At 41.5% G+C, this 26,548-nt stretch overlaps 1 protein-coding gene across 1 annotated transcript; it reads left to right on the top strand.

Moving 5' to 3' along the window:
- Positions 1 to 8,079: 8,079 nt before the first annotated feature.
- klf6.L (Kruppel-like factor 6 L homeolog) lies at positions 8,080 to 15,966 on the top strand. The gene is given in 4 exon segments (NM_001086788.1): positions 8,080 to 8,441; positions 11,098 to 11,671; positions 13,208 to 13,331; positions 13,944 to 15,966. Coding segments are annotated over 4 exon segments (852 nt in total). The 5' UTR covers positions 8,080 to 8,339; the 3' UTR covers positions 13,996 to 15,966.
- Positions 15,967 to 26,548: the final 10,582 nt, after the last annotated feature.

Genomic DNA, 26,548 nt, shown 5'->3' with positions numbered 1-26,548 from the left:
AGACATATATAAGACCTATATGTAGCTGGCCTATTCAAATTCAAAAAATCACCAGCAGCACACTGTTAGATTTGCAAAAGTGCTCAAGTACAAAATGTATTTAGCCCATAGCATATTTATGCACTTTTGCAAATCTAACAGTGTGCTGCTGGTGATTTATCGATGTACTGATGTGACCCTAGGACAGGATTGGGTCTTCCGGTTCAGCACCTGACACAACAACCGTGGTCTATTCTGGGAGGTGAGCGCTCCATATTTGTGACTGTATTCAAACTCAAATTGACCTAATTGTAAGTATACTAATGAACTTTCAATAGGCAGAAACAAACGTTAGCTAAAGTTCGCTATGAAATGCTAGCGCAGAAGAATTTACACTAGAAAAACTTCGCCAGCGTTCAGCTGCCGAGACGCAACTTCGCATTTTAGTGAATTAGAATAGTGGTAGCGAATTAACAGCTGGCGAAGTGGTGCGAAGTGTGGCAAAGCCTTCGCAGACGAAAATTCGCCCTTTAGTGAATTTGTCCCATATTGTTTCTAGAGCCAGAGAAAGGACAGGTTAAGATGGGGGCAGGTTGGTAAATTTGAAACCTGCACATTATTAATCCATATCTAGGGCTTGTATATAAACTAGGAATTAAAGGAGAAGGAAACCCAGTGGGCGCAAAAACCCTCCCCTGTGTTGCTTCCCCTCCCTCCTCCCCTCTGGCCTACCTGTCCCGCTGGGCAAATGCCCCTAACTTATTACTTACCCTTCTGCGCAGGTCCAGTCCACGGAGTTCACAGACGCCATCTTCTTCCAAGCGATCTTCTTCCTGCTTTGACCGGCGCATGCGCAGAAGGAGCATTTCGCCGGTACGGATCTACTGCGCATGCGCCAAAAGTCACGAAGTGAAATCTGAAAACTTTGTGACTTTTGGCGCATGCGCAGTAGATCCGTGACTTTTGGCGCATGCGCAGTAGATCCGTACCGGCGAAATGCTCCTACTGCGCATGCGCCAAATCGCCGGTCAAAGCAGGAAGAAGATCGCGTGGAAGAAGATGGCATCTATGAACTCCGTGGACTGGACCTGCGCAGAAGGGTAAGTAACAAGTTAGGGGAATTTGCCCAGCAGGACAGGTAGGCCAGGGGGGAGGAGGGAGGGGAAGCAACACAGGGGAGGGGAGGGAGGGTTTTTGCGCCCACTGGGTTTCCTTCTCCTTTAATGGCTTTCAATGAAATGGCTTCAAGTAATTGACTTGAAGTTAGATGAAATTTCAAACAGCGATGGGATGCATTTCCACTTTAATTCCAATTAGTAGGGTGTACATGTTTCACTGCACAGATCATCAGCATGCCTGACAATAGTCAAACTTGGTGCAACACTGCTAACTTTTTTCAGCTTTAGTAACAATGTTGCACTTCTAAAGCTACACTATTCATACAGCACTTGACAAGTCACTGTTATTATTTAACAAGCGCAACCCGTGCTGCTCCTAGTAGCCTCTGATCACTGGATTTTAGATTCCTATCACTAGGCAGTGCTATTTGTAGCAGTTTGGTGAAACATATGCCTCCCCCCCCCCGTGTGTAGATTGATCTGTACATAAGGTGACCAGATTTTTACCCTTAGTGAAGAATATCTATGAAGCAAACACACAACACTGTTTTAATAGTTTCTGCACAGCCCTAAAGAATAATGTTTTCCATAGGGCCCTGTATCAACATGTTAGTTACATATTTATTTTCAAAAGAGTAATAAAATAGATTTTAGTAGATTGGGGCTGGCAGACCAAGAGTTTGAAGTCCTGGATAGGCCGATGTTTTCTCCTCCAATATCAATATCTGATCTGTGATTAGGTATTGGTCAAGTGGGGCATTTCACATCTGAACGTGGAAGGAGTTTCATAGCCATCAGGGTCTGCGCAAAATAACAGGTGTCCTGTTAATAAAACAAGTTGATTTGTCCCATCTGGCCCACCACTTGGGTAACCAAATCAGGCACAGACCCGCTCAATTGGCAACAAAAAGTCAAATTTTGCAACTTTTAGATCCACACAAGGATTCCCATGTGGAATCTGTACTTAAACAGATTTAGTCTGGGTATGCTGTCAAATCCATTTACATAATTATAGTACAGGTATGGGATCCATTATCCGGAAACCAGATATCCGAATTACCGAAAGGCTGCCTCCCATATAATCAAATAACCTTAATTTTTAAAACGTATTTCATTTTTCTGTGTAATAGTAAAACAGTAGCTTGTACTTGAGCCAATCTAAGATATAACTAATCCTTATTGGAGGCAAAACCATCCTCTTGGCTTTATTTAGTGTTTACATGATTTTCTAATAGACTTAAATAATGAAGATCCAAAATACGGAAAGATCAGGAAAACCCTAGGTCCCAAGAATTCTGGATAACAGGTCCCATACCCTGTATTGTATATTCAGCTTTAAACCAAACAATGAAAAGGTGTATATGAATGAAGGCCCAAGGTGATCAGTTTTTTAATAAATGTCTGTTCTTACCAGACTATAACTGTTCAGACAACTAAATTTGCATCCAATCATACAAACCTTGTGTTTACATGTATCAAAATTCCTTAATAAAAGAATGAGGTTGGCTAAGAACCCCATATGTGGGGTCCTCAAACCAACCTCCCCCTTCTATATGTAGGGTTGCCACTTTCCTGGAAAAAAATACCGGCCTTCCTATATATTTATGTTTTTTTCCCTATTAATAACATTGGGATCAACCATCAATACCAGCCAGGTGGCAACCTTATCTAAATGGCTCCCGGATTTGAGATCTCATGCAATCCAAGAGCTGTTCAGTATGCATGTCCAAATAGTCAGGCTAAATGCAGAGGTTTCTAGTCATGCCTAGCTTAAAATATGTTGACACGCTGAGAAAGTATATTTGTGTTACAAAAACATATATAACAGGTATGGAATCCGTTATTCGGAAACCCGATATCCAGAAAGCTCCAAATTATGGAAAGGCCGTCTCCCATAGACTTTATTTTAGCCAAATAATCCACATTTTTAAAATGTATTTTCTTTATCTCTGTAATAATAAAGCAGTAACGTGTACTTGATCCCAACCAGCCTATTGGGATTATTTGTGTTTCATGATTTTATAGCAGACTTAAGGTATGAAGATCCAAATTACGGAAAGACCCCCAGGCCCCGAGCATTCTGGATAACAGTCCCATACCTGTATAATGATTGTTCTGTGCCTATAAAATACATTATGGGGGGATGGGAGACCAAAAGGGGAACTAGGATTTCTGAGATCCTGGCAGTTCAAGCAATAAACTTCAGTACATTTCCAGAGAGAAGAGAAGGGGGGGGGGTGTGGGGCTGACGACTCCTCCCCCTGCTGGAGTGAATGATACTGAACAGAAAAAGTGGTAAACAACCGAAACTCCATTTTAAATCTTTGCAAGGGATACAGCGAGAAGGGGGGAGGATGGGCAGCGCGAAGGCTTGCATTTCTTTTTAATTTGCTGCAAAACTTCAAAATAAGCCCACTGTGTATCAGAAGCACCAGCAAACTACTGTAGAGCCAGTCTTTGCCATACACTTTGATTGTAAGCTCTACGGGGCATAGATCTCCTTCCCCCTGTGTCTCTTAACTCTTGATCTTCAATATATTGGTATACTTTTATAATTTATGTTCTGTTCAGCAGATTGCTGGACCTGTCGATTCTGCTTATATATTGTTTGACATGTACACTGTTGTGCATTCAAGAAGCACTATATAAATACCAATATACGTACGTGCCGGAACAGGCTCTCTGAAGTGGAAGTCATATATTTTTAACAGTACTGTAAAACAAATAACAGAGACTTCCTTACCACTACAAATATGATTCGCCTGCACTGACAGGCTACGGTGTACAAAACTGAAAGGATTCCCCAGGATTACTCATCCTGGATTCTTTAAAGGAACAAAAAAAAGTACCTGAAATACTCAATGCAATTACCAAATATATTTCACTCCCCACAGAGAATAATAAGGCACCTCTTCCAGTGTTCTTATAGCTTTGCAGGGAACTGTCCCATGCAGAAGAGCAAATTCCAGTTGCTGTCAGTGAGAGTAACAGGGATACGGCTGGGGTAATGAGGATATGTCACTGCATTTTCGGTTAATGGACTCTGCCAAAGGGCAATGTGCTGCTGCTGACACAGACAGTGCGGACATGCCAGTCTCAAGCCTCCTCTCTCCCACTGACCTTTTGCATACATTGCTGGGAAGCCTGGAGATGGGGCTGCTCCTGGGATACCTGCTAGCAAAAGAATGATTAAACTGGAGGGGGGGGGGAATAAATTGCATAGCTACAGACTGCACTGGGTATAATTTACATATAATACACAAAAGCCATGAATATCTTGTAAATTATATCCTTATAAACGAGTTCTGATGTCATCAGTTATAAACGGTGAGTTCTGATGTAATTTCTGTCACATGACTCATTGAAACTTGTGTATTATAATAAATAAAGTACCCCCAGTTGTAAAATATGAGGATATTAGAAGTCACCTCAGAGTTCCATGACCTGTATAAAAACACTCGGCCTTCGGCCTCGTGTTTTTATATGGTCATGAAACTCCTCGGTGACTTATAATATCCTTATATTTTACAAGAGGGGGTACTTTATTCACTATATTAAATCACTCATAGTGTTCTGCCTGAAGTCCTTTTAGCTGTTCTTGAACTACAAGTCTACAAAACTACTAGAAGACAAAGTCGGCAAGCACTCTGTGGTCCACTCGTATATAAAAACGAACTTTATGTCAAACATCCTGACGCATTTCATATCCACGATACGTAGTCATACAAATGGTTTTAAATTGCTGAAATAAAGTTCATTGTATTTACATACGAGTGGATCAAGGAGGGCTTGCCGACTTTGTCTTCAATTGTATCTCACCTTAAGCTACGGGTTCGGGCGATGCACCCGGGCCCACTCGTCTTATTCGGTGAGCGCGTCCTCCTTTACTGCTATCACGCCTTTTTAAAGCGTCGGCGAACCCAAAAGCGTGGGAACTGGGGTTCATACACCTGGGTCATCGTGGATTAGGGATGAGCGGAATATGCAAATTCTTTGGAGTAGTGATAGCTAGTTTCTGATCAGTTACAAGGATCCCCAACCTTTTGAACCTGTGAGCAACATCCAGAAGTAAAAGTAGTTGGAGAGCAAAACCAGCATGAAACATGTTCCTGGGGTGCCAAATAAGGGCTGTGGTTTGCCATTTACCAGTCCCTATATGGATTGTCAACCTACATTGAGGCTCTGTTTGGCAGTGCATCTGGTTTTTATGCAACCAAAACTTGCCTCCAAGCCTGGAATTGAAAAATAAGCACCTGCTTTGAGGCTACCGAGAGCAACACCAAGGGGTTGGAGAGCAACATGTTGCTCACAAGCTACTGGTTGGGGATCACTAAGTTAGAGGGACTCTGCTTCATTATTATTAGAGATTGGCTTGTTTGATTGTACAAAACTACTAGACCCATAGTCCTCCAACAGCCACCCTATCCTACTGTACATATTTTCTTTTTGGACAAAAGGGGATACTCATAACCTAATATCTTACCACACTATAAAGAACCATGGGGCAGATTGACTAAAGGGCAAAGTGGCCATTGCTAGCGACAGTAATCCCAAGAGCATCGGCATTGCAATTTACTAACAGGCGTAGAGGACAATTAGCTAGCAAAAGAGACCATCACTAGCGCTATCACCAGACGAATTTTCTCTCAGGCGAACGATCATTACTCCGCAAATTCTAAACTCACTAAAGTGCGAATTTTACAGAACATTACCTATTTCGCCAGAGTTTCTGACGTCAGAAAGCGCCGTTTATAACAGGGGCCCCCAGGGCACCGAATTTTGATGCAGCACGTCGGAATTTGATGCAGTGCGTCTGAAGTTGAAGCTGCACGTCCGAAACGGACGCCGGCGTGCCCAAAACGGCGAGAAAAATGTTGACGCCGACCCCCCCACAAAATGTAGATTATAATGCATAATGTACCCCCTACTAGAAATGTATAAATATATCAGTTAGTCACCTCGGAGTTATGTGACCTGTATATATATATATATATGGTATAACAAACAAGGGAAAGTTGTGCTCACCACTATTTTTTAAAACCATTAGGCGGGGGTGCAATGAGGCTGTGACCACAAAATACATATAGTCAAATACAAGAGTCCTCTGCACTCAACCCATTATCAATATATTTAAGACAGCGACATTTTGTGCATACTGCTACTAAAAAATGCCTTACCCTTTAAACAAAACAGGGATTGTTTGTCCATATATTGCAATATATTTAAGCTGGCCAACTACGTCAAAGTCATCCCATATCTGGCCAGTCCTATGCTCAATTTTATCTGATTCATTAAGAATTCTATTGCTTCATTATACATTTTACAAAGGGACTAGGTATTACCTGCAACTTACTTGCTGCTTTCAAAGTAAACCTCCATACTTGGCTGCCCTTTTATTAGACACCAGTGGGATCACCTGACTATAGCTGGGAAGGGTGGGAGCTACAACATGGAGCTGGTCACTGCTCCTGTATAACTATAACAAACAAGGGAAAGTTGTGCTCACCACTAATTTTTAAAACCATTAGGCGGGGGTGCAATGAGGCTGTGACCACAAAATACATATAGTCAAATACAAGAGTCCTCTGCACTCAACCCATTATCAATATATTTAAGACAGAGACATTTTGTGCATACTGCTACTAAAAAATATATATATATGGTCACATAACTCCTCTGTGACTTATAATATCTTTATAAAGTCACAGAGGAGGGTATATATATCTACACAGGTATGGGACCTGTTATCCGGAATGCTCGGACCTGGGGGTTTCAGGATAACAGATCTTTCCATAATTTGGATCTTTGTACCAACACATGAAACTGGAACGTAGGGGAGCGCAGCTTAAAACGCTCATGTGTACGGGCCCTTAGTCTACTAGAAAACCTGTAAAACCTAATAGGCTGGTTCTGCTTCCAATAAAGATTAATTATATCTTAGTTGGGATCATGTACAAGCTACTGTTTTATTATTACAGAGAAAAAGAAAAAAAACTTTGGATTATTTGGATAAAATAGTCTATGGGAGAAATTAGGGCATTCCATAATTGGGTGCTTTCTGGATAAAGGGTTTCCAGATAAGGGGTCCGTTATCCCTGTTTATTTACACATACTGACAAACCATACCATTTCCAGGTCTATTCCATTATCAAAGACTTAGGGAACAGATAATTTCTTTCATTTTTAAACCTGTGGTAAAGTTTTGCAGGAAGCTTATTGGTTGCTATTAGCAACTGTACTTGTGCAATTTATAACTTATGTCCCCCCCCCCCCCCCATGAGTAGATAGGGATTTGTTTAACTGCAACCCCCCTCCCAACCAAAAAAAAAGTCCGTTCACAAACCCCAAATAGATAATTGTGTAATGGATCTTAAACAACTAAAAAATTCGATGACACACACGACGCGGGCCGTTTTCGCGCCTATTCTAACGTTTTCATCTCACGTGAGAACCCGACTTTATAACTAACGTCCCCACTGTAATTCAAACGCATATTAAGCGCGTATCTTTGCCCACAGAAATAATATTTTAGTCAGAGAGCGAGAGAGAGATACAAGTAACCAACACATCTTTTATTATTTTTTTTTTTCCCTCTCGCAGAGCCACCGCTCACATGCGCTCCGAGCGGCCACAGACCGCACTGTAACAACCGCCGTGTAGTCCTTGCCTTATATACCCATCTAAAAATAGCTGGCCCGTCCCATCAACTACCCGAGGGGAGGGGGCTGAATTTTCGAATCGAACCAATCGCCGCGGCTGTCACGGAAGGATTTCGTCACGCCAGAGGCATCCCCCGATGCCCCGCGCTCGCTCATTGGCCGCAGCTGACATCATAGGAACGCTTCGACCCCTACCTCTGCGTGATTGGCCGCCGCGACTGAGCCGGCGTAATGAGGATCACGTGGGGGAGGAGGCTGGCTTAGAGGTTTGAATAGGGAAGTTTTGCAGAGGTTTTACATTTCCAGTGTTTGCAAATATTGTCAGCGCTGAACAAGTTCCTCTGATCCGAAGGAGGGGATCCAGCCTGCTGGTCGGCGTGTGTTTTTTTTTATGATTATTTCAATTGCTATGCAATGACATTTGCATGAAACTCTGGAGTTATCATCCCATTCCCGGACGGATTGATCTGCTTTATCACCATTGGGGGGATTCTATTGGTTTCGAGCATCTGTCAGACCTTCAGAGCTTCAATCTGTGCGATTTCTCCCTGTAGCAGCGATTTTAGCGCTCTCCCTGTTCATCATGGATGTTCTACCCATGTGCAGCATTTTCCAGGAGCTTCAGATTGTGCATGACACTGGCTATTTCTCTGCTTTGCCTTCCCTGGAAGAATATTGGCAACAGGTAAATGGACCCATTTCTTTCATCCTGTTCTGTATCATTCCTTGCCCTCAACTGTTATCTCTATAGAGGGGTATATAAGTAGCCCAGCCAGTGCATTGTGTGCTTAAATGTCAAGCATTTATTAATTTTTTTATTATACCTCACCAGTATAAAATATATATCAATAATAAATATATATATACACAGCTCCTTCATTGTAAATCTGCCAACCTGCAACTGTGCCTTTAACTCGCAACTGACAGCTAGCTAGATTCGAACCGGGGGTGCTGGGAGTTCTTTTACAATTGATATGACTGTTAATCTTGTTTAACGACAATCCCCTTGTGCCCACCATACAAAAATATGTATATATATTTGGTTTATGCCATCTGCTGCCTGAGACCTGTGCACAGCTGACAGTTTGAATGGTAGGCTCTCGTGTGGAGTCTGATTTACAAACACATGGACGAGAGACTGAAATGTTTGCAAATCTGCACACAGCCCAACACCTTTAACCATAAGACTACGGTACTGTACCCTGGGCTTCCTTTATGGCACATAAAAGTAGATAATCAACCACTGCATAGAACAAGAGATCCAACCCACACACACATACTCGTTTGCTTAACCTCGTGCATACCAGACTGGTGCCCAACGCATTGCGCATCCCTTTTGGCATGCAAATGGTCACGCACAAGTGATGGTTCTATTTCAGGATAAAGGAAGAGCTGCACAGAGTAGGAGACCTATTAACTGTTGCTGCGCAGTTGCCCCCCCTCCAGTGACAGTTAAACGCGCCTTCCCATCAATCCTAGCTTGGGTTTCACTAACCCTGCAAACCATTTTTTGGCACCAGAGTGAATCTTGCAGGCAGTCCAAACTCCACAGCTGGGTCTTGTCATCGAAGCCTTCCAGCGTTGTCAAGTTATCCCTGTCAGCCCTGACTAGCCTTGCTAGTCAAACTGCCAGTTTTTTTTTTTTTTATCTCTTTAAGTAATATTTTGAATAAGGCCGCATTTTTCTTTCTTTTATAAAGTGAACGGGAGATTGAAACGTGGAACTATTGATTTGAGGGCTGGAAAAGGATATCAATGTTGCTTAGGATGAAACGTGACAGCATGTAATTGCCCTTATTCTTTCCAAATACCCATTGTCGTCTGCACCCATTGTATTCCCCCCCAAACAATACAAGCCTTTTTATTCTGAGCTAATTGTGTCAAAAGGTGCCGATTGGATTTGCCCATTGTATTATTTTTTTTTTTATTATTGAGAAGTGACTTCTGTTTGTCCTTGTTCCCCATTTACAGATGTTTACGCTTTAACAAAACGAATTAAGAGATCAAAAGTCTGGCTGTTTGTTTGGGGGCGGGGGTTGGTTTGGTGAGCCAAACACTAATGTGTTACAACCTTCACATTCCTGGTTAATTGTATTCCCCCCTCCATCAAAAGGGCAGAGATCTTCAGAGTGTGATTGAAATTGATCTAAGTAGTTTCCTTCAGGCATTTTAGAGATTGGCCCGGAGCCAAGTCATGTTTTCCCGAAGCCTTCAGAGACCTTTAAAACGAATACAGAGCTCTTCTCCGGGTCTCTGTGCTCATCAACATAATGGGGTATTTAAATTCTCTGCAATATTAAAGTTTAACAGCATCACAATCAATGTTTTTTTTTTCTTATCCCCTCCTCCCACCTGATCAATAAAATGCATTTCCCCCCCCCCCCCCCTCCAGATTCTCCTTCAACAGCAAAACAGTTGTTTAATTCTAGGGGCGAAAAGTAACCATTGATTTTATCTTTGTTTTCCCCCACTGTGCCATCAGTTTGAGTTATGTGCTCAGCGAAGACCACAAGGAAATGCAGCATTTAGTGCAGTAATATGTTCTAGTCCAATCTCTCCTAAGGCAAAGGCAGCGGTAGAAATATGCCTGGTATTTTAATTGCTGGCCTCTTCAAGCAACAGGGACTGCATGAGAATCTATATCGCTGGCAGAAGAAGTGCTTCGGTTTTAAAACGATAAACTAGCCTAAAATTAAAATAATAGTAAAATCAGGAACCAGTTTTGGCAGGGGTGGGAGGTATGGTTTTCTGAAACTTCCTCTTTACGTTTTTGAGGTTACCATTAAGAAAAGAAGTGCTGCATCCTTGTGTGTGTATTTTAGGGCACCTTTTGGTTAGGAAGTCTCTTGGCAGGACATGGAAGGAATGGAGAAGACTCGTCTAGTTGCACTGTTGCCCATCAAATTTAAGTTCTTGTCTATTTGTATTCTCTACACAAAGAGTCCGTTCCTGTCCATTAAAACCTATGTGAAGCTACCCTTGCATGTCGCTTAGTGCTTCTTCAGTTGTGGTAGATCTTTACTATAACATATTGTATATTATTAGGTTGGGGGGTTGCCTGTCCAAGGAAACCTTTGTCTGTCATTATCTTTGTTTTACATGATGGTATTCGTTGTGGCCGCTGTTTAGTGTAGTCTTTAAGATGAGCATTGTCCTACTTATTGAGTCATAGATGGACCAAACCACAAGTTTTTGTAGTTGTTTTTTTTACAATGCTTTTTGTAGCTTGTTACAATGCCTGCTATGATGTAATCATTATGACTACAGAAGAGCCCAACCTTCACTGAAATGTGGTTCAGCCAGAATGCCAATTTTTAAATTTTTTTTATTTTGTCTTGCAGACATGTCTTGAGTTGGAACGGTACCTGCAAAGTGAACCGTGCTATGTGTCTGCGGCTGAATTTAAATTCGATCGAGAAGAGGAACTTTGGACCAAATTTATCTTCGCGTGTGAAAAAAAAGAGGAACCCGACCAGAACATCAGTTGTGTTTCTCCAGAGGACATTAGTGACTCCCAGAATTCAGAAACTAACAGCTTGAACTCTGATGTCAGCAGCGAGTCTTCGGATAGTTCTGAAGAACTTTCACCTACTTCAAAATTTACCTCAGATACTATAAGCGATGTACTAGCCACCAATGGAACTCTTAGTTCTTCTGTTACTTCAACTCCTCCATCTTCTCCAGAGCAGAGCAAAGACCCATCTTGTCACTTGTGGAATGCAGTTACTGGGGAGCTACATTCACCCGGGAAGGTGCGATGTGGTTCCTTTGGAAAGACTCTAGAACACGGTAGCCCAACGGGTGGAGAAAGCTCACCGGACGGCAGGAAACGTATCCATAAGTGTCTTTTCAATGGCTGCAAGAAAGTTTACACCAAGAGTTCTCACTTGAAAGCACACCAGCGCACTCACACAGGTCAGTGCATTTTCATGTATAGGGAAAGGGGCTTGACAGAAGGGAATCCCATGTTGCCATGACATTGCTCAACCACAGGATGGAAACCCAAGGCTCATAGATGATGTAATGGGAAACCATCCTGTGGGAAAGCCGCTTCCTCATTCTTTCCTGCAGTGGAGTTGGAGCTTCAACTTGGAAGTGTTCTCTACACTAGAACATTGCTACTCAGCTAATCAGAACCATTTCTCAATTTAAAGTGTCCCTGTTTAGTTTAATGTACTGGTTTTGATTCTGACTTCTATCCCAAAATCTCTCCCCTCCTTTTTTTTTTTTTTTTTTTTTTTTTTTTATAAAATTGGCATTTGGATTTATTTTGTTTCAGTTGTCTTCTTCTATGTAATGCCTTTAGTTCCCTAGCATTAACACATTTTAATGTTTTCCTGACTCCTCTATATAGTCTATATTAAATGGGAATTCTTTCCATTTAATTTCAATCTAGCTTTCATGCAGGACTGGGGCCAGATATAATATAGTATATCTATCATACAGTATATCTAGCCTTTCAACATTTCATACTACACCTGAAGAAGACACCTAGTTTCAGGGGTGGCAAGAGGGGAAACTGAGTTTTACATGAAGTAGCTACTAAATAATATAAGAGCATGCCGATATTACATATGTGACTTCCTTTCCTGAGAGTTAATCTAGAAACTAGTCATGGGTAGTAGATCCTCATTGTATTGCAAGCATCATAGTTGTAGTAGCTCATGGAGATCAGATAGTTCAGTTCCTACTTGAATGCGGCTTTTCTCTTGACAGGGTTATCAATAAATAACAGATTGCTGAAAGAGTGTTTGCTTTACTCTTTGCTATCTTTCACCTGAACTTGGGCGTTTTTCAGACTATTTACTTTCTGATTAGATTAGTGGAATACATGAGCTCACCGCATTGGCTTTTTACTATTTTTCTTTTTTCATTTTTGAATGGTTTAGTTCCCCTCTGTTTAAAGACACCGCCTATGTATTGAGTTCCAAGTAATGGAAATAAAGCTTGTGCAATATGTGCTCGTTTGGAAATGCTATATAAAGCTGTCCACACATGGTAATGCCTAGACGATGAGTCAAATGGTTTGGGTTGCAAAGGTAGCCCCATAGAGAGACATCATACAAGGACATCATCCATAGTTCAGTGCAGTCCTCCCTTGACCACATCGTCTGTCCTTTAGAATTGATGTGTGACCAAGTGTTGATCAAATATCAATGTGGACTTCATATTGTCTCTGCACTGTCCAAAAAGCTTCCAAAGTAGTCATGAGTGGAAAGTAAGCAGCCAGTGTTGACCTTAATATTATATACTTTGTACTGTAAGTATTGGATGGACATAATCGATTGATCCTCCAGATATTACAATATAGTACCCTTTGCCTCTTGGAGATGCTGAATGTTTCTGTAGACAGTTGGAGCGTAATTCTAGCCTGACATGCCTATTGTAGATTATTTTGTAATAGTTTTAAGGATCTTTGCTTATGACGTTGTGTCGCTGTGTTTCTTGCAGGAGAAAAGCCTTACAGATGCTCATGGGAAGGTTGTGAGTGGCGTTTTGCAAGGAGTGACGAATTAACCAGACACTTCCGTAAACACACCGGTGCCAAACCATTTAAGTGCTCACACTGTGACAGGTATGTGCTTGATGCCTTGCCATACTTTGAAATCAATGTATTTACACACAAACTCTTTTATAGTAATGTCTGTGACATTGTGTGGAAGTTAGACTGTCAGCTGCTCTAGACCCATCGCCAAGTGGGCAGTTTGCATCAATTATATATCGAGAGCTTCCATAGTCATCAGAAGGCCAGTGTGCTATTAGCCTATTGAGGGTGGCATTTTGAGACTTAAGTCACATCTTTTATAAAGGATTCCGTATTTCGATAAATCCCAAACATTTTTAGCCCATAGAGGAAAAAGTGCAGTATAATTTACCCCAAAGCTATGGTTGGCAAACTGGGGTAGTTACTCCTGCTTGCACCGCACCAAAGTTGACTTCCTCCCTTTTTAATAGACTCTACAGGAACAGGAAATTCCCCTTTCCTTGATACGCTATAAATCACTGTTTCTCTACTAGTCTTCATGCTGTTACTTCCTGTTCTCTCCTTAAGGATTGGGGTAAACATTTCCTGTCGAGGTACATGCGAGATGGGATAGAATGTGCGGATAGGTTAGGTGATTGCTTGACTATTCGGTGAAATATTTCATGGGAATATTATTTATTTATTTATTTTTCTTGTTTCCAGGTGTTTTTCCAGGTCAGATCACCTGGCCCTTCACATGAAGAGGCACATCTGAATGAATGAGAGGGAGTCCTGAATAAGCAACTTCAAGGTTGAACTGCCTTGTGCGAGGGATGCGTGTTCCAGCCAAAGCATGCCAATTTGCACCCTAACCAGTTGCCTTCAAGACCTCACTTCTTCGAGGGGCTTTGTAGGGCTTATCAGTCGTGTAAGATGCGGCATAGCTACCATACAGTGCGTTGTCTGCTGGACCCACGCACTAAGTGGTGCTTTATCTTCTGATTGGCTTGTCTAAGCCTACGCCGTGAGCTTGTGCACTGAGAATGTCAATGACTGGGTGACTGAATGTTGATGAGGAGCCAATGTCTGTATGCAGAGGATTTTATTTGTTGTTTGTTTAATTTCTTATGGCTGAGTTTCAGTTGTGAGGGTTTAGAAAGAGAAAACTTGGTTTGAATGTTTTTTTTTTGTTTTTTTTGTATGCTGTGGCATACTCTAATGGGACAACCATCAATCATTGCCTGAGGGGTCTTGAACCTACTGAGTGGAGGAAGAAAAAAATTTAAAGGGGAAGTGACCCTGAAAGGAGATGATCCCTTTCCTGTGTGAGAGGAGCTTTCGTTGTCTGGTGCAGCTATTAAACGTGCAATGTGTCAAGTAGCTTGTTTTTTTTACATGCTACAAAAGATTGTTTGTAATCCATTGTATAAGCTGTGTATTCATAATTATAACACAACTATAACTTTTCAGTATAATAGAAAGATATTGCATGGTTCAGGGGAACTGTACGCTTTTCCATTCTCTAATCGGCCTGCAGGTTTGATTCCAGTTGAGAGCAGCTAAAATACAATTGGTCTGGTGTTGCGTAACTACATATGGAACCTTTGGTAAAAGTAAAAAATAAAAAAAATACAAATAAGTGGAAAGAACCACTAGCTTAAACTGATTTTATCATGCAGCTAATTTTCTATTATTTATGCCTTCAGGACTAATTTCTGGTTTTCTAGCTGTTGATGCACTGTTGACCTTAATAATGGTGCCTTATGCAAGTGGCCTTCTGTAAGAGGGTCTGATACAGGGGTTTAACCGTTTATTTCCCAGGGGAGCCAGGAGCCTATTGCAAGGCAATGAGTTGCTGGACATTCTGGCACCAAAAGGGTTGAGATCTATAAGCTTATTTAAGGCTCTGTTGTCACCAGGGAGTGTTAAAATAAATAAAATGTCCACAATTGGCTAACACGGACACAAAAAAAGTAACATTTTAGTAAAGAATTCTTTTGTTTATCCCGCTTTTCAAAATCAGACTATTGCTTTAAATTTTTCTCTTAAATACATGGAACTTGCACAAATGTATCTGTATTATTCATCCATGCACTTAATGTAAAAAAAAACAACAAATATTTCCCAAGGTACAGAGAATTGTGTTTGTGAAATGTTTTTTTCCCACTTTTGTATAGTCGGGCTTGACGTCACCAAAGCAAAAGATCACATGGGTGACTTTCCCCTCCTCCATATTCTTTATGGTACACCCGTTACTCCAAACATGAACACATCTTGTTGCTTTTAAGAGAATTAACCTTACTGTAGGGTGTATGGTAATTGGAAGCTTTTGTTGCCTCCAGTCACCAAGTGTTAAGAAATGTATAAAAAGTAGGGATGCACCGAATCCAGGATTCAGCCGAATCCTTCTGCCTGGCCGAACCAAATCCTAATTTGCATATGCAAATTATGGGTAGGGAGGGAAACCGCGTGACTTTTTGTCACAAGACAAGGAAGTAAAAAAATGTTTCCCCCTTCCCACTCCTAATTTGCATATGCAAATTAGGTTTTGGTTCAGTATTCGGCCAAATCTTTCGCAAAGGATTTGGGGGTTCGGCCGAATCCAAAATAGTGTATTCGGTTCATCCCTAATAAAAAGTTATAATGATTTATATATATATATTTTTGTATGCTTTATTTAATGTTTAAATTGTTTCCTGTTATTGAAGGGAAAAATAAAATAAAAACAGATCTATATTATGACCAACATTTTTATATATTTTTTTTTTTATCATTTGTACATCTTAGACACATTTCCCATTATAGAAGAATTTAGAGCAACATGCACACATATATTAACAATTCAAAATTGTAACCACGCCTGACCACATAGGTAACGTTAGACCGTAGACTTCTTCAGCTTTAGTCGGAGAAGTCATTTCTGGTCTTTCAATGCTACTGTGTGGTTGTAAAGAGGTAGTATTGGTGATTTTGTTGATGTCTTTGGTCTACCTGGTATAAATGTTCTAGCAGTTTACCTTCGTTTTGCTTGGGAGTTGATGATAGCAGACCTGCATGAGAGAAGAGCTATGATTTGGTGCAGATGGAGCTAGCTACCTCTATCGCTGGTGGTATTCCTACCTCCACCTAACCTGAGCAACACCTCAAAAACAACAACAAAAAATTCTGGTCTAAAGACGCACATGTGCATAGTTTTGGTTTGCAGTAGTCCTACAGATAAAGCTTCCAACCTTGTGTGGTTTCTATTGTTTTTAAACCCCATGAAAGCAAGTTAAAAAAAAAAAATGCCCATTTTCTGCTAAAACCGGTCCAACAAGCTATTCAACTTCAATTCTTCATTGTAGGGCTGTAGTAGAAATACTACGTTGCGTAAAGCCAATAATACCTTTTGCTGTCATTTCAAAACTTCTATTTGAAGTGCACAAGAGTTGAGCCATAATCATCACAAGGAGCACAGACAAAAGCAGAACTTGCACTGGCTTGTCTCGCTTGTGAAACACCAACAGCATTCTTAAAGTAAGGGTGGGGCACTGGAAATCTCATGTCCCGATGCCTTTAAAGAAAACAATCGGCAAAAATTACAACTTGCTGTGATTTGAAAAGCCTTTCTTTTCCCACACAAGTATGATAATGTATTTTTTGTTTTCAGGTAGATATATGTGAATTGCATGTGCTGATTTTAAAACAGGTGGCTGAGAATTTTTTTTTAAGAACTGTTTACACCCTTTCAAAGGAATTTTTTAAAATTGAATTCAATTTAATTCATGGTCATAGAATGCTAAACACTGAAGTATGCTGCCTTGCTCAAATAATTTGCATGCCAGACACAGGGTATACCATTACGTTAACAAAACACCACTGCATACTCGTATTGCGGTCACTCTGAGTAACCAGCACGTGGGATTAACCCGTGAGCCCGTAAACACTTGGTTCCCATAACTCCATTAATATTCCTCTTGATCTAAGAACACCGAAATAATAAACGAAACACTCTGATAAGGTGATAACTGAGCCTCAAGAAAGCTGATGGAAAAAATATTTAAAAAAAAAAAAAAACGTTGCTTGAAATTTAAAAATAAACTCTATTAGTAAATAGTTTCATTTTGTTTTGAAACACCCTGTTATCTGAAGAATCTTTGTAAGATTTTTGTAAAATTTCGTTTTACAAGATTTTATTTGGAATTGTTTTTTGCAAGATTGTTATATTTCTGTATGAATGTATTTTTTATTGGAATAACATAAAAAAAAAAAAAAAGAATTCCTATCTGACTCATTTGCCTGATTTATTTGTGAATGCTGAAAAATACAAAAAGTTGCCATAAATTGCCTCACAATTGACAACTTGTTCGGGACCTGTTTTCTCTGACTGTTTTGCACCCCTCTATGTCATCGTATTGCCATACAGCCATCCCTTATCTCATATCTCCTCACATCTAATAATTTTTATTGTAAAATCCTGGAAAATTTTGATTGTATTCCGTAAATGTCACATAAAAGCAGTCAGACCCCTTTCTCCATAAAAAAATCACTTAACATTGTTTTTTGAGCTTATGGGATTTGACATATGTTAATTTATGTCATTGGGTCCTATACTTAACTCTGTTGCTGTCTGCCAGCCACTTGCTCATGTGTAATTCTGTCTGTCGAATTCTTTCACACCTGTGGCATGAAAGATCCCTCTTGCTACTTACCATGCTAAATCTGGAACTTGCAGCTATGAATAACTGTGTGCCGGAGACTCTTACAATTCTGAAACATGCTGGAATTCCCAGGAATTTCCCCATGAAAAATCCGGGGCATACAGAGTAGGGATGGGAGAATTTGACCCGTTTTGTTTCGCCAAAAATTTGCCGCTGGCGAAATGTCGCAGACACCCATTAAAGTCTATGGGCGTCAAAAAATTATTTTTTTTTGTTTTGAGGCATGCCGCCATACAAGTCTATGGGCGTCGTTTTTTTGGCAAAACTAGGCGAAAAAATTCGCCCATCCTTAATACAGAGGCATAAAGATCGTACTCTCTATTGCAGTGATCCCTAACCAGTAGCTCGTGAGCAACATGTTGCTCTCCAACCCCTTGGATGTTGCTCTCAGTGGCCTCAAAGCAGGAGTTTATTTTTCAATTCCAGGCTTGGGGGCAAGTTTGGTTGTATAAAAACCAGGTGTACTGCCAAACAGAGACTCAATGTAGGTTGACAATCCAAATAGGGGCTATCAAATGGCCAATCACAGCCCTTACTTGGCAGCCCAATAACCTTTTCCATGCATGTGTTGCTCCCTAACTCCTTTTACTTCTGGATGTTGCTCACAGGTTAAAAAGGTTGGGGATCCCTGCTCTATTGAGTCCCTTTGGGTACATTGTCTGCAATGTGTGTATCCAAAACTTTTCCCTCTTTTGGAGTTGTATCCGTTGTGGGGGGAGGAACAGACATCACGAGACATCTAAGGGATTCAGCAGAATGTTGTGCTGGTACCGGCAACTTCACTACTTCCTTTCGTATGGTAGATTTATGTTGACTAATTCTATCTCGTATGGGTTGTATGGTCTCTCCAATGTACACAAGGCCATACGGGCACTTGAGCATGTAAACCACATATATTTTTTTTTTCGTTGGTGCTAGGTCTGCATACTTGATCTAAACCAGTTAATGTGTAAAAAAAAAACAAATATATGTATATATCTTCAAATAATTAGTCCACGAGTGGTTGATGTCAAGTCCGACCCCGAAGTGCAGGGAATTCTAATAGAGTTCAGTAAAAGGAACGAATGTGTCCTATACAAATATAAATCTTTAAAGGTGGTCATACATGCACAGACATACGTTTCGTACGCTGTTTGGAGTATGCATAGTGTGAGATGAGGCAACCTATATCGGCAACAGACTTTGGTATCGTCCATCTCATCGATTATCGAAGACGGAAATTTTTTATCAGGCGTCTTTGAAGGCACCCAAACATCGGCAATGGATTACTGCTGAATCGTCAGGTAGAGGTAGAATTCTATTGTTTCTACCTCCATATCTGACAATTCCACTCTTAACATTTATAGTGAAAACAAACAATCTTTCCTGAGACTTATGGAAATCACAAGAAAGGACGTAATTTTAACGTCTAAGGCCCCATTTAGGATACTAGCTTTAACTGAGAGAGGGTGGTGAGGGAACATAGGCTTGTATCTATTATGCAGTTAAAAAAAAAATGAATTTAAGGGACCTAATCCCCTACTAATGTTTTTTTTTTTTTTTTTAGTATTGCACTGCTGTTTTTTTTGTCAGCAGGCATGTTAACCGCGAATAACAAGTAGGGCCAAATGCAGCAGTGGTAGCCATTGCTATATAAAAGGGCATATATTCACTTGTTTAGAAATATGTTGGTATACAATCCCATTTAATCCATTCAAATTGATTACATTACATATTTTAAAATCTCCATTTATAATTTGGACTTACTGTAATTACTGTTATAAGCAGCTGTACATGATCACCAAACGTGATATACAACCCCATTGTATATGTGAAATAAATTGAATGGGATGATTTGCAAATCATTTAAACTCTACATTTAATTGTAAATAGTTCTAAGACAACATATCAAATGTTGAAACCAAAAAAATGTTATTTGAAAATTGTAAACTCGTTTGGAATTTGATGCCAGCAACGACTTTCAACGTTTAGGCGAGAGACATGTTTCCCTCTGTGTTGCATCGGCTCTTCTTTTAACAACACTCTGTAGCCGTTTGGGAACTGAGGAGCTGGCGTTTTTGAAATTGAAATGTTGTTTCCATTATTGCCGGATGTTGCTACTCAACAGTTTGGGGTCTCCTTTGTTGTATTTTTTGTTTTCTAATGTGCCAATGTTTTCAATGGGTGACAGGTCTGGGCTACAGACAGGTCAGTTTAGCACCCAGACTATTCTAGGAAACCATGCTGTTGTAATACTTACAGACTGCAGTTTGGAATTGTTTTGCAAAAATAAGCAAGGCCTTTCCTGGCAAAGACATCATCTGGATGGTAGTGTATGATGCTTCAAAACCTGTACGTATATTGTTCAGCATTGGTGATACCTCCCCAGCTGTGCAAGTTCCCCATGCCATGTGCACTAATGCAGCCCCATATCATGATGTACTGTGCATTAATAAGCTGGATGGTCCTTCTCTTTAGTGTGTGAGACACAACACAGGCCCAGATTGGCAATCTGTGGGTTCTGGCAAATTCCAGACGGGCTGCTATAAGGTGCAATAGAAAGTCACTTTTTAGGGGGCTGCTTGTGCCTCTGTGTGGGCTGATTGAGCCTCTGTGTACCTGAAATGCCAGGGCCTATTTTGACTCTTAGTCCAGACTAGGGATGTCGCGGACTGTTCGCCCGCGAACTAATTCGCGCGAACATCGGCTGTTCGCGTCCGCCGAATGTTCGCGAACGTCGCGCGACGTTCGCCAATTTGGGTTCGCCTTAGCTGGCGCTTATTTTTGACTTCTCACCCCAGACCAGCAGATACATGGCAGCCAATCAGGAAGCTCTCCCTCCTGGACCACCCCCACACCCACTGGACCACTCCCCTTCCGTATATAAACTGAAGCCCTGCAGCGTTTTTTCATTCTGCCTGTGTGTGCTTGGAAGAGCTAGTGTAGGGAGAGAGCTGTTTAGTGATTTGAGGGACAGTTGATAGTAACTTTGCTGGCTAGTAATCTACTTGATACTGCTCTGTATTGTAGGGACAGAACTCTGCAGGGATTTGAGGGACATTTTAGGTTAGGTAGCTTTGCTGACTAGTAATCTACCTTCTACTGCAGTGCTCTGTATGTAGCTGCTGTGGGCACTGCTTCTGATCTCATCTGCTGACTGCTGCCTGTAACCCAATAGTCCTTGTAAGGACTGCTTTTATTTTCTTTTTTGTTTTTTTTACTTTGCTACTGTAAGAACCCAGTGCTATTAGTCTAGCTGTGTTGGGGAGTGGGACTGGTGTGCTGCTCCTCCTAGTAGTTCACCACTACCAGCACCAACCAGAGTCAAAATTGTTACAAAGTATCTTATTTGCACCTGTTAGCTGTTCTGAGCTCTCTGCCAAAAGCTAATTAAGTTAGAAACTGTTTTTTTTCTGGCTGTTCAGTGCAGAGAAAAGAGGGACTTTCCAGTACAAAAGAGGGACAGGGGGTTGAGTGGTCAAAAGAGGGACAGTTGGGAGGTATGCAAGTGCCACCTAGCTGTGTGAGCTTTTTCACATTCTGTCTAAATAACAATAATAATTCCGTGTCCGTAAACATCACCTGAGTGATGTTTTTACAGCAGCAATAATATATTCCGTATCCACTACTGTATACGTTGCCCTTGCAGGCATTGTTTGCCCAGTCTTTAACCAAGTGCCACCTAGCTGTGTGAGCTTTTTCCCATTCCGTGTCCAGAAACATCACCTGAGTGACGTAGTGTGATTTCTGCCCTTTACAGCACAAAACGCAGCGCTGTGTCAACAATGTATTTTTCAGATACATTTTTGCCCTTGATCCCCCTCTGGCATGCCACTGTCCAGGTCGTTGCACCCTTTAAACAACTTTAAAATCATTTTTCTGGCCAGAAATGTCTTTTCTAGCTTTTAAAATTCGCCTTCCCATTGAAGTCTATGGGGTTCGCGACGTTCGCGAACCGTTCGCATTTTTTGACGCAAGTTCGCGAATATGTTCGCGAACATTTTTTCCGCCGTTCGCTACATCTCTAGTCCAGACCTGACACAGCATCCGTGATTTCCAGAAAAGACCACAGGACAGTTTTCCACTTCGCCTCAGACCATCTTAAATGACCTTGGCCCCAGAGAAGGCGGCGGTGTTTCTGGATCATGTTTATATATGGTACCTTCTTTGCCTGGTTGTGACTCATTTGCAGATGACAAAATGTGTTCACAAAATGTGTACACTCAGGGCACACTGCTGTGTGCCCTGAGTGTATCTGACTGAGACAAACATCTTTTCTTTTCACTGTTTGGGGTAAACTGGTAGATACATTTAGTGCATTTATTTTCTTTTTGTGTTAAATCCTGAAATTGTTTCTAAGGGGAAAAAAGTTAATAACGGATTGTTTTACTGCTGGTAGCAAACAGCATTTTTTTTCTCACTTTCCCTCTGTCTACTTAAGGGGGAGGAGTTAATCAGGTAAGGGGAGGAGTTAATCAGGTATATTCTGATCTGGCTCTGTGTTCTGTGCTTTGAAAGCTTTTTCTCTGAGAGTCATAAACGAGTGTGGGAGCTGCTAAGCAAGTGTTGCATGTGAATTAAGTGTTAAGCAGCACTAAAAACCTTAAGGCGTTTAAAACTGAAAAGGCGTTTGTGAGGAATTGCATTTGGGAGACTGTAAGTACCTGGTGTAAATATGAGTGCAAGTGGGTTTGCTGGTATCACTCAGTGTGTGTCTTGTCACATGTATGTGGTGTTGGAGCAGCAGTTCAATGCAGTATTTACATGTGAGAGATGTCGGTGGGTTTTCATCTTGGAATCTGAACTGAAGACTCTAAGGTGTGAACTTGCAGCTTTGAGAGCAGCGGGAAACGAGGGGGAGGAAAGGAGGCTCACAGAGCAACCACTGGCAGGGCTAGTGGAGTGGGAGAGGAGAAGGGGCAGTGGAGCTAATGAGGGAGGAAGGTTTGAAAGGTGGATAGGGTAATCTGTCGTAAGGCCCCTACGTGCCCAACAGGCTGCTGCTTGCCTGGTGCTAGGGTTTGGCATGTGGTGGAACCAGTGGACAGATTATTGGGAGGGGCTGAGGAAGACCCAGCGGTCTTGGTACACATAGGTACCAATGACAAAGTTAGAGGAGGTGGTGAAGTCCTCAAGAACGATTTTAAAAAACTAGGTGTAAAGTTGATGGCGAGGAATTCCAAGGTAATTTTCTCAGCGATATTACCTGAGCCACAAGCAATGCTAAGGAGACAGCGGGAGTGTAGGGAGATTAATGTGTGGCTGAGAGATTGGTGTAGGGAGGAGGGTTTTGGAGAACTGGGCTGATTTCTCAGTCGGCTACAGGCTCTTTGCTAGGGATGGGCTGCACCTCAATGATGATGGTTATATCATTTAATGTCTGGTGCAAAAAACATATATACTGGGGCAACAAAAACCATGAATTTTGGAAAAGCTAATTTTAGTGCCTTGAGGGCTGCCCTACAGAGTATTGATTGGGGCATTACGTTTTCATCTAAAAACACAGAACAGAAATGGTTGTCATTTAAAATGATATTAAATCATTACTGCTTTCTCAATTTATTCACTTAAGAAGTAAATGTAGAAGCTCTAAGAATCATACTATGTGGCTTAATACAGAAGTAAAGAAGTTAATAGGAAAGAAGAGAAAGGCATTAAAAAACTACAAATCAGTTGGGACAGAAGCCACATTTAATGAATATAAAGACTGTAATAAATGTTGTAAATCCGCAATACGGAAGGAAAAGAAAGGAAATGAAGAGTTAATTGCGGTGGAGGTGAAAACGCTACTATTGGTCTGTGCCATGTTTGAATAAAGGCCTTTTTATCAAATCAAGAAGGTGCTGTTCTCATCTATACTGAATTGTCTACGGTGTGGGGTGGCCACCATTGAACGTGCACCAGAAACAGTGGAGGAGTTGTGTGCTGACACAGAATCACTATTTGGAGGTGAAAACTAACCCTAAAAAGTTTTTTAAATATATTAATAGTAAAAAGATGCAGGTTGAGAGTGTTGCTCCATTAAATAATGGTACCAGTATGGTTGTAACAGATACAGAAAAGGCAAATGTGTTAAATCAGTTCTTTTCTTCGGTGTATACTATATACTATGCAGGCTCACTTTATAGCTGCACTAATGATTCAGCTCAATCTAATCAGTAGCTGACTCAGGATATGATTCATAAAGCTTTAATAAAAATTAATGTAAACAAGGCTCCAGGGCCTGATGGCATACAACCCCGGGTTCTAAGAGAGCTTAGTTCAGTTTTAGACCAGCCCCTATTTCTGATTTTCACAGCTTCACTTTGATCTGGTATGGTGCCTATGGATTGGAGAAAAGCTGATGTTATTAAAATATTTAAAAAGGGATTACGATCTCAGCCTGGCAATTATAGGCCAGTAAATTTGACATCTGTGTTGGGCAAATTATTTGAAGGCTTGTTAAGGGATCACATTAAAAATTTTGTCCTAGTGAATGGCTCATGATAGGTCATGTCAGACAAATTTGATTGCTTTTTATGATGAGGTAAGTAAGATGCTGGACAGTGGGGGCGGGGCAGTAGATGTAATCTATTTAGATTTTGCCAAAGCATTTGATACTGTGCCCCACAAACAACTGCTTTCTAAACTAAGGTCTGTTGGGCTTAAAGGGGAAGGAAACCTAGTCGGCGCAAACCCCCCACCCCTCCTCCCGTTTGTTGCCCACCCTCCCTCCTCCCCCCTGGCCTACCCGTCCCGCTGGGCAAATGCCCCTAACTTGTTACTTACCCTTCTGCGCAGGTCCAGTCCAGGGAGTTCACAGACGACATCTTCTTCCACGCGATCTTCTTCCTGCTGTGAACGACGTTTTGGCGCATGCGCAGTAGGATCATTTCGCCGGTACGGATCTACCGTGCATGTGCCAAAAGTCACCCGCATGCGCAGTAGATCGTACCGGCGAAATGATCCTACTGCGCATGCGCCGTTCAAAGCAGGAAGAAGATCGCGTGGAAGAAGATGTCGTCTGTGAACTCCCTGGACTGGACCTGCGCAGAAGGGTAAGTAACAAGTTAGGGGCATTTGCCCAGTGGGACGGGTAGGCCAGGGGGTTAGGAGGGAGGGTGGCCAACAAACGGGTGGGGGGTTTGCGCCGACTAGGTTTCCTTCCCCTTTAATGAAGTCGTTTGCACATGGATAGGAAACTGGCTACGGGATCGAGTACAGAGGGTGGTTGTAAATGGTACATTCTCTTGGAGTAAGGTTCTTAGTGGGGTCCCTCAGGGCTCGGTATTGGGTCCACTTTTATTTAACTAGTTCATTAATGACTTAGGGGAGGATATTGTAGGTAATGTATCAGTGTTTGCAGATGACACAAAACTATCCAGTCCAATAAAATACATCCAGGATGTGACTTCCTTGCAACAGGATCTTGATAAACTGGCAATCTGGGCAGCTAAGTGGCAAATAAAATTCAAAGATTCAAAGTTGAATGTAAAGTCATGCACCTGGGATGTAATAATTAGGTATGTCGCGGACTGTTCGCCCGCGAACTAATTTCTGGCTGTTCAGTGCAGAGAAAAGAGGGACTTTCCAGTACAAAAGAGGGACAGGGGGTTGAGTGGTCAAAAGAGGGACAGTTGGGAGGTATGCAAGTGCCACCTAGCTGTGTGAGCTTTTTCACATTCTGTCTAAATAACAATAATAATTCCGTGTCCGTAAACATCACCTGAGTGATGTTTTTACAGCAGCAATAATATATTCCGTATCCACTACTGTATACGTTGCCCTTGCAGGCATTGTTTGCCCAGTCTTTAACCAAGTGCCACCTAGCTGTGTGAGCTTTTTCACATTCCGTGTCCAGAAACATCACCTGAGTGACGTAGTGTGATTTCTGCCCTTTACAGCACAAAACGCAGCGCTGTGTCAACAATGTATTTTTCAGATACATTTTTGCCCTTGATCCCCCTCTGGCATGCCACTGTCCAGGTCGTTGCACCCTTTAAACAACTTTAAAATCATTTTTCTGGCCAGAAATGTCTTTTCTAGCTTTTAAAATTCGCCTTCCCATTGAAGTCTATGGGGTTCGCGAACCGTTCGCATTTTTGACGCAAGTTCGCGAATATGTTCGCGAACATTTTTTCCACCGTTCGCTACATCCCTAGTTATGGGAGAAAGCTCATAGTACAAGTTTATCCTGGGACTAGTCCGATTGCCATTTTGGAGTCAGGAAGGAATTTTCTCCCCCTCTGAGGCAAATTGGAGAGGCTTCAGATGGGGTTTTTTGCCTTTCTCTGGATCAACTGGCAGTTAGCCAGATTAAAAAAAAACAACAAAAAACTAAAAGGTTGAACTTGATGGACGTGTGTCTTTTTTCAACCTTACTTACTTACTATGTTACAGTGGTTTTTGTAAGTATTGCTGAGCTCATGCAGTAATTTCCACTACAGAAACAAATCTGGTTTCAATGCAGTGCCGCCCAATAGTGATGTGGGGGTTGGGTAAAACCCGGACCCGCCCTTTCACAACCCATGCCCTCCTGCATCTGACTTCCAGGTTCCTTTTATAGACCCGCCCCACCGATTATGTCACAAAAAGGGGCAGGGTGAGCAGGAGGACGGCTACAAAGCCAGAAGCCGCCATTTGAAGGTGGGGAGAGCAGGAGAGTAGCTC

Source organism: Xenopus laevis, chromosome 6L, assembly GCF_017654675.1.
Source record: "Xenopus laevis strain J_2021 chromosome 6L, Xenopus_laevis_v10.1, whole genome shotgun sequence".
NCBI classification, from domain to species: Eukaryota; Metazoa; Chordata; class Amphibia; order Anura; family Pipidae; genus Xenopus; species Xenopus laevis.
This window is presented reverse-complemented; position numbering and strand designations above follow the sequence as displayed.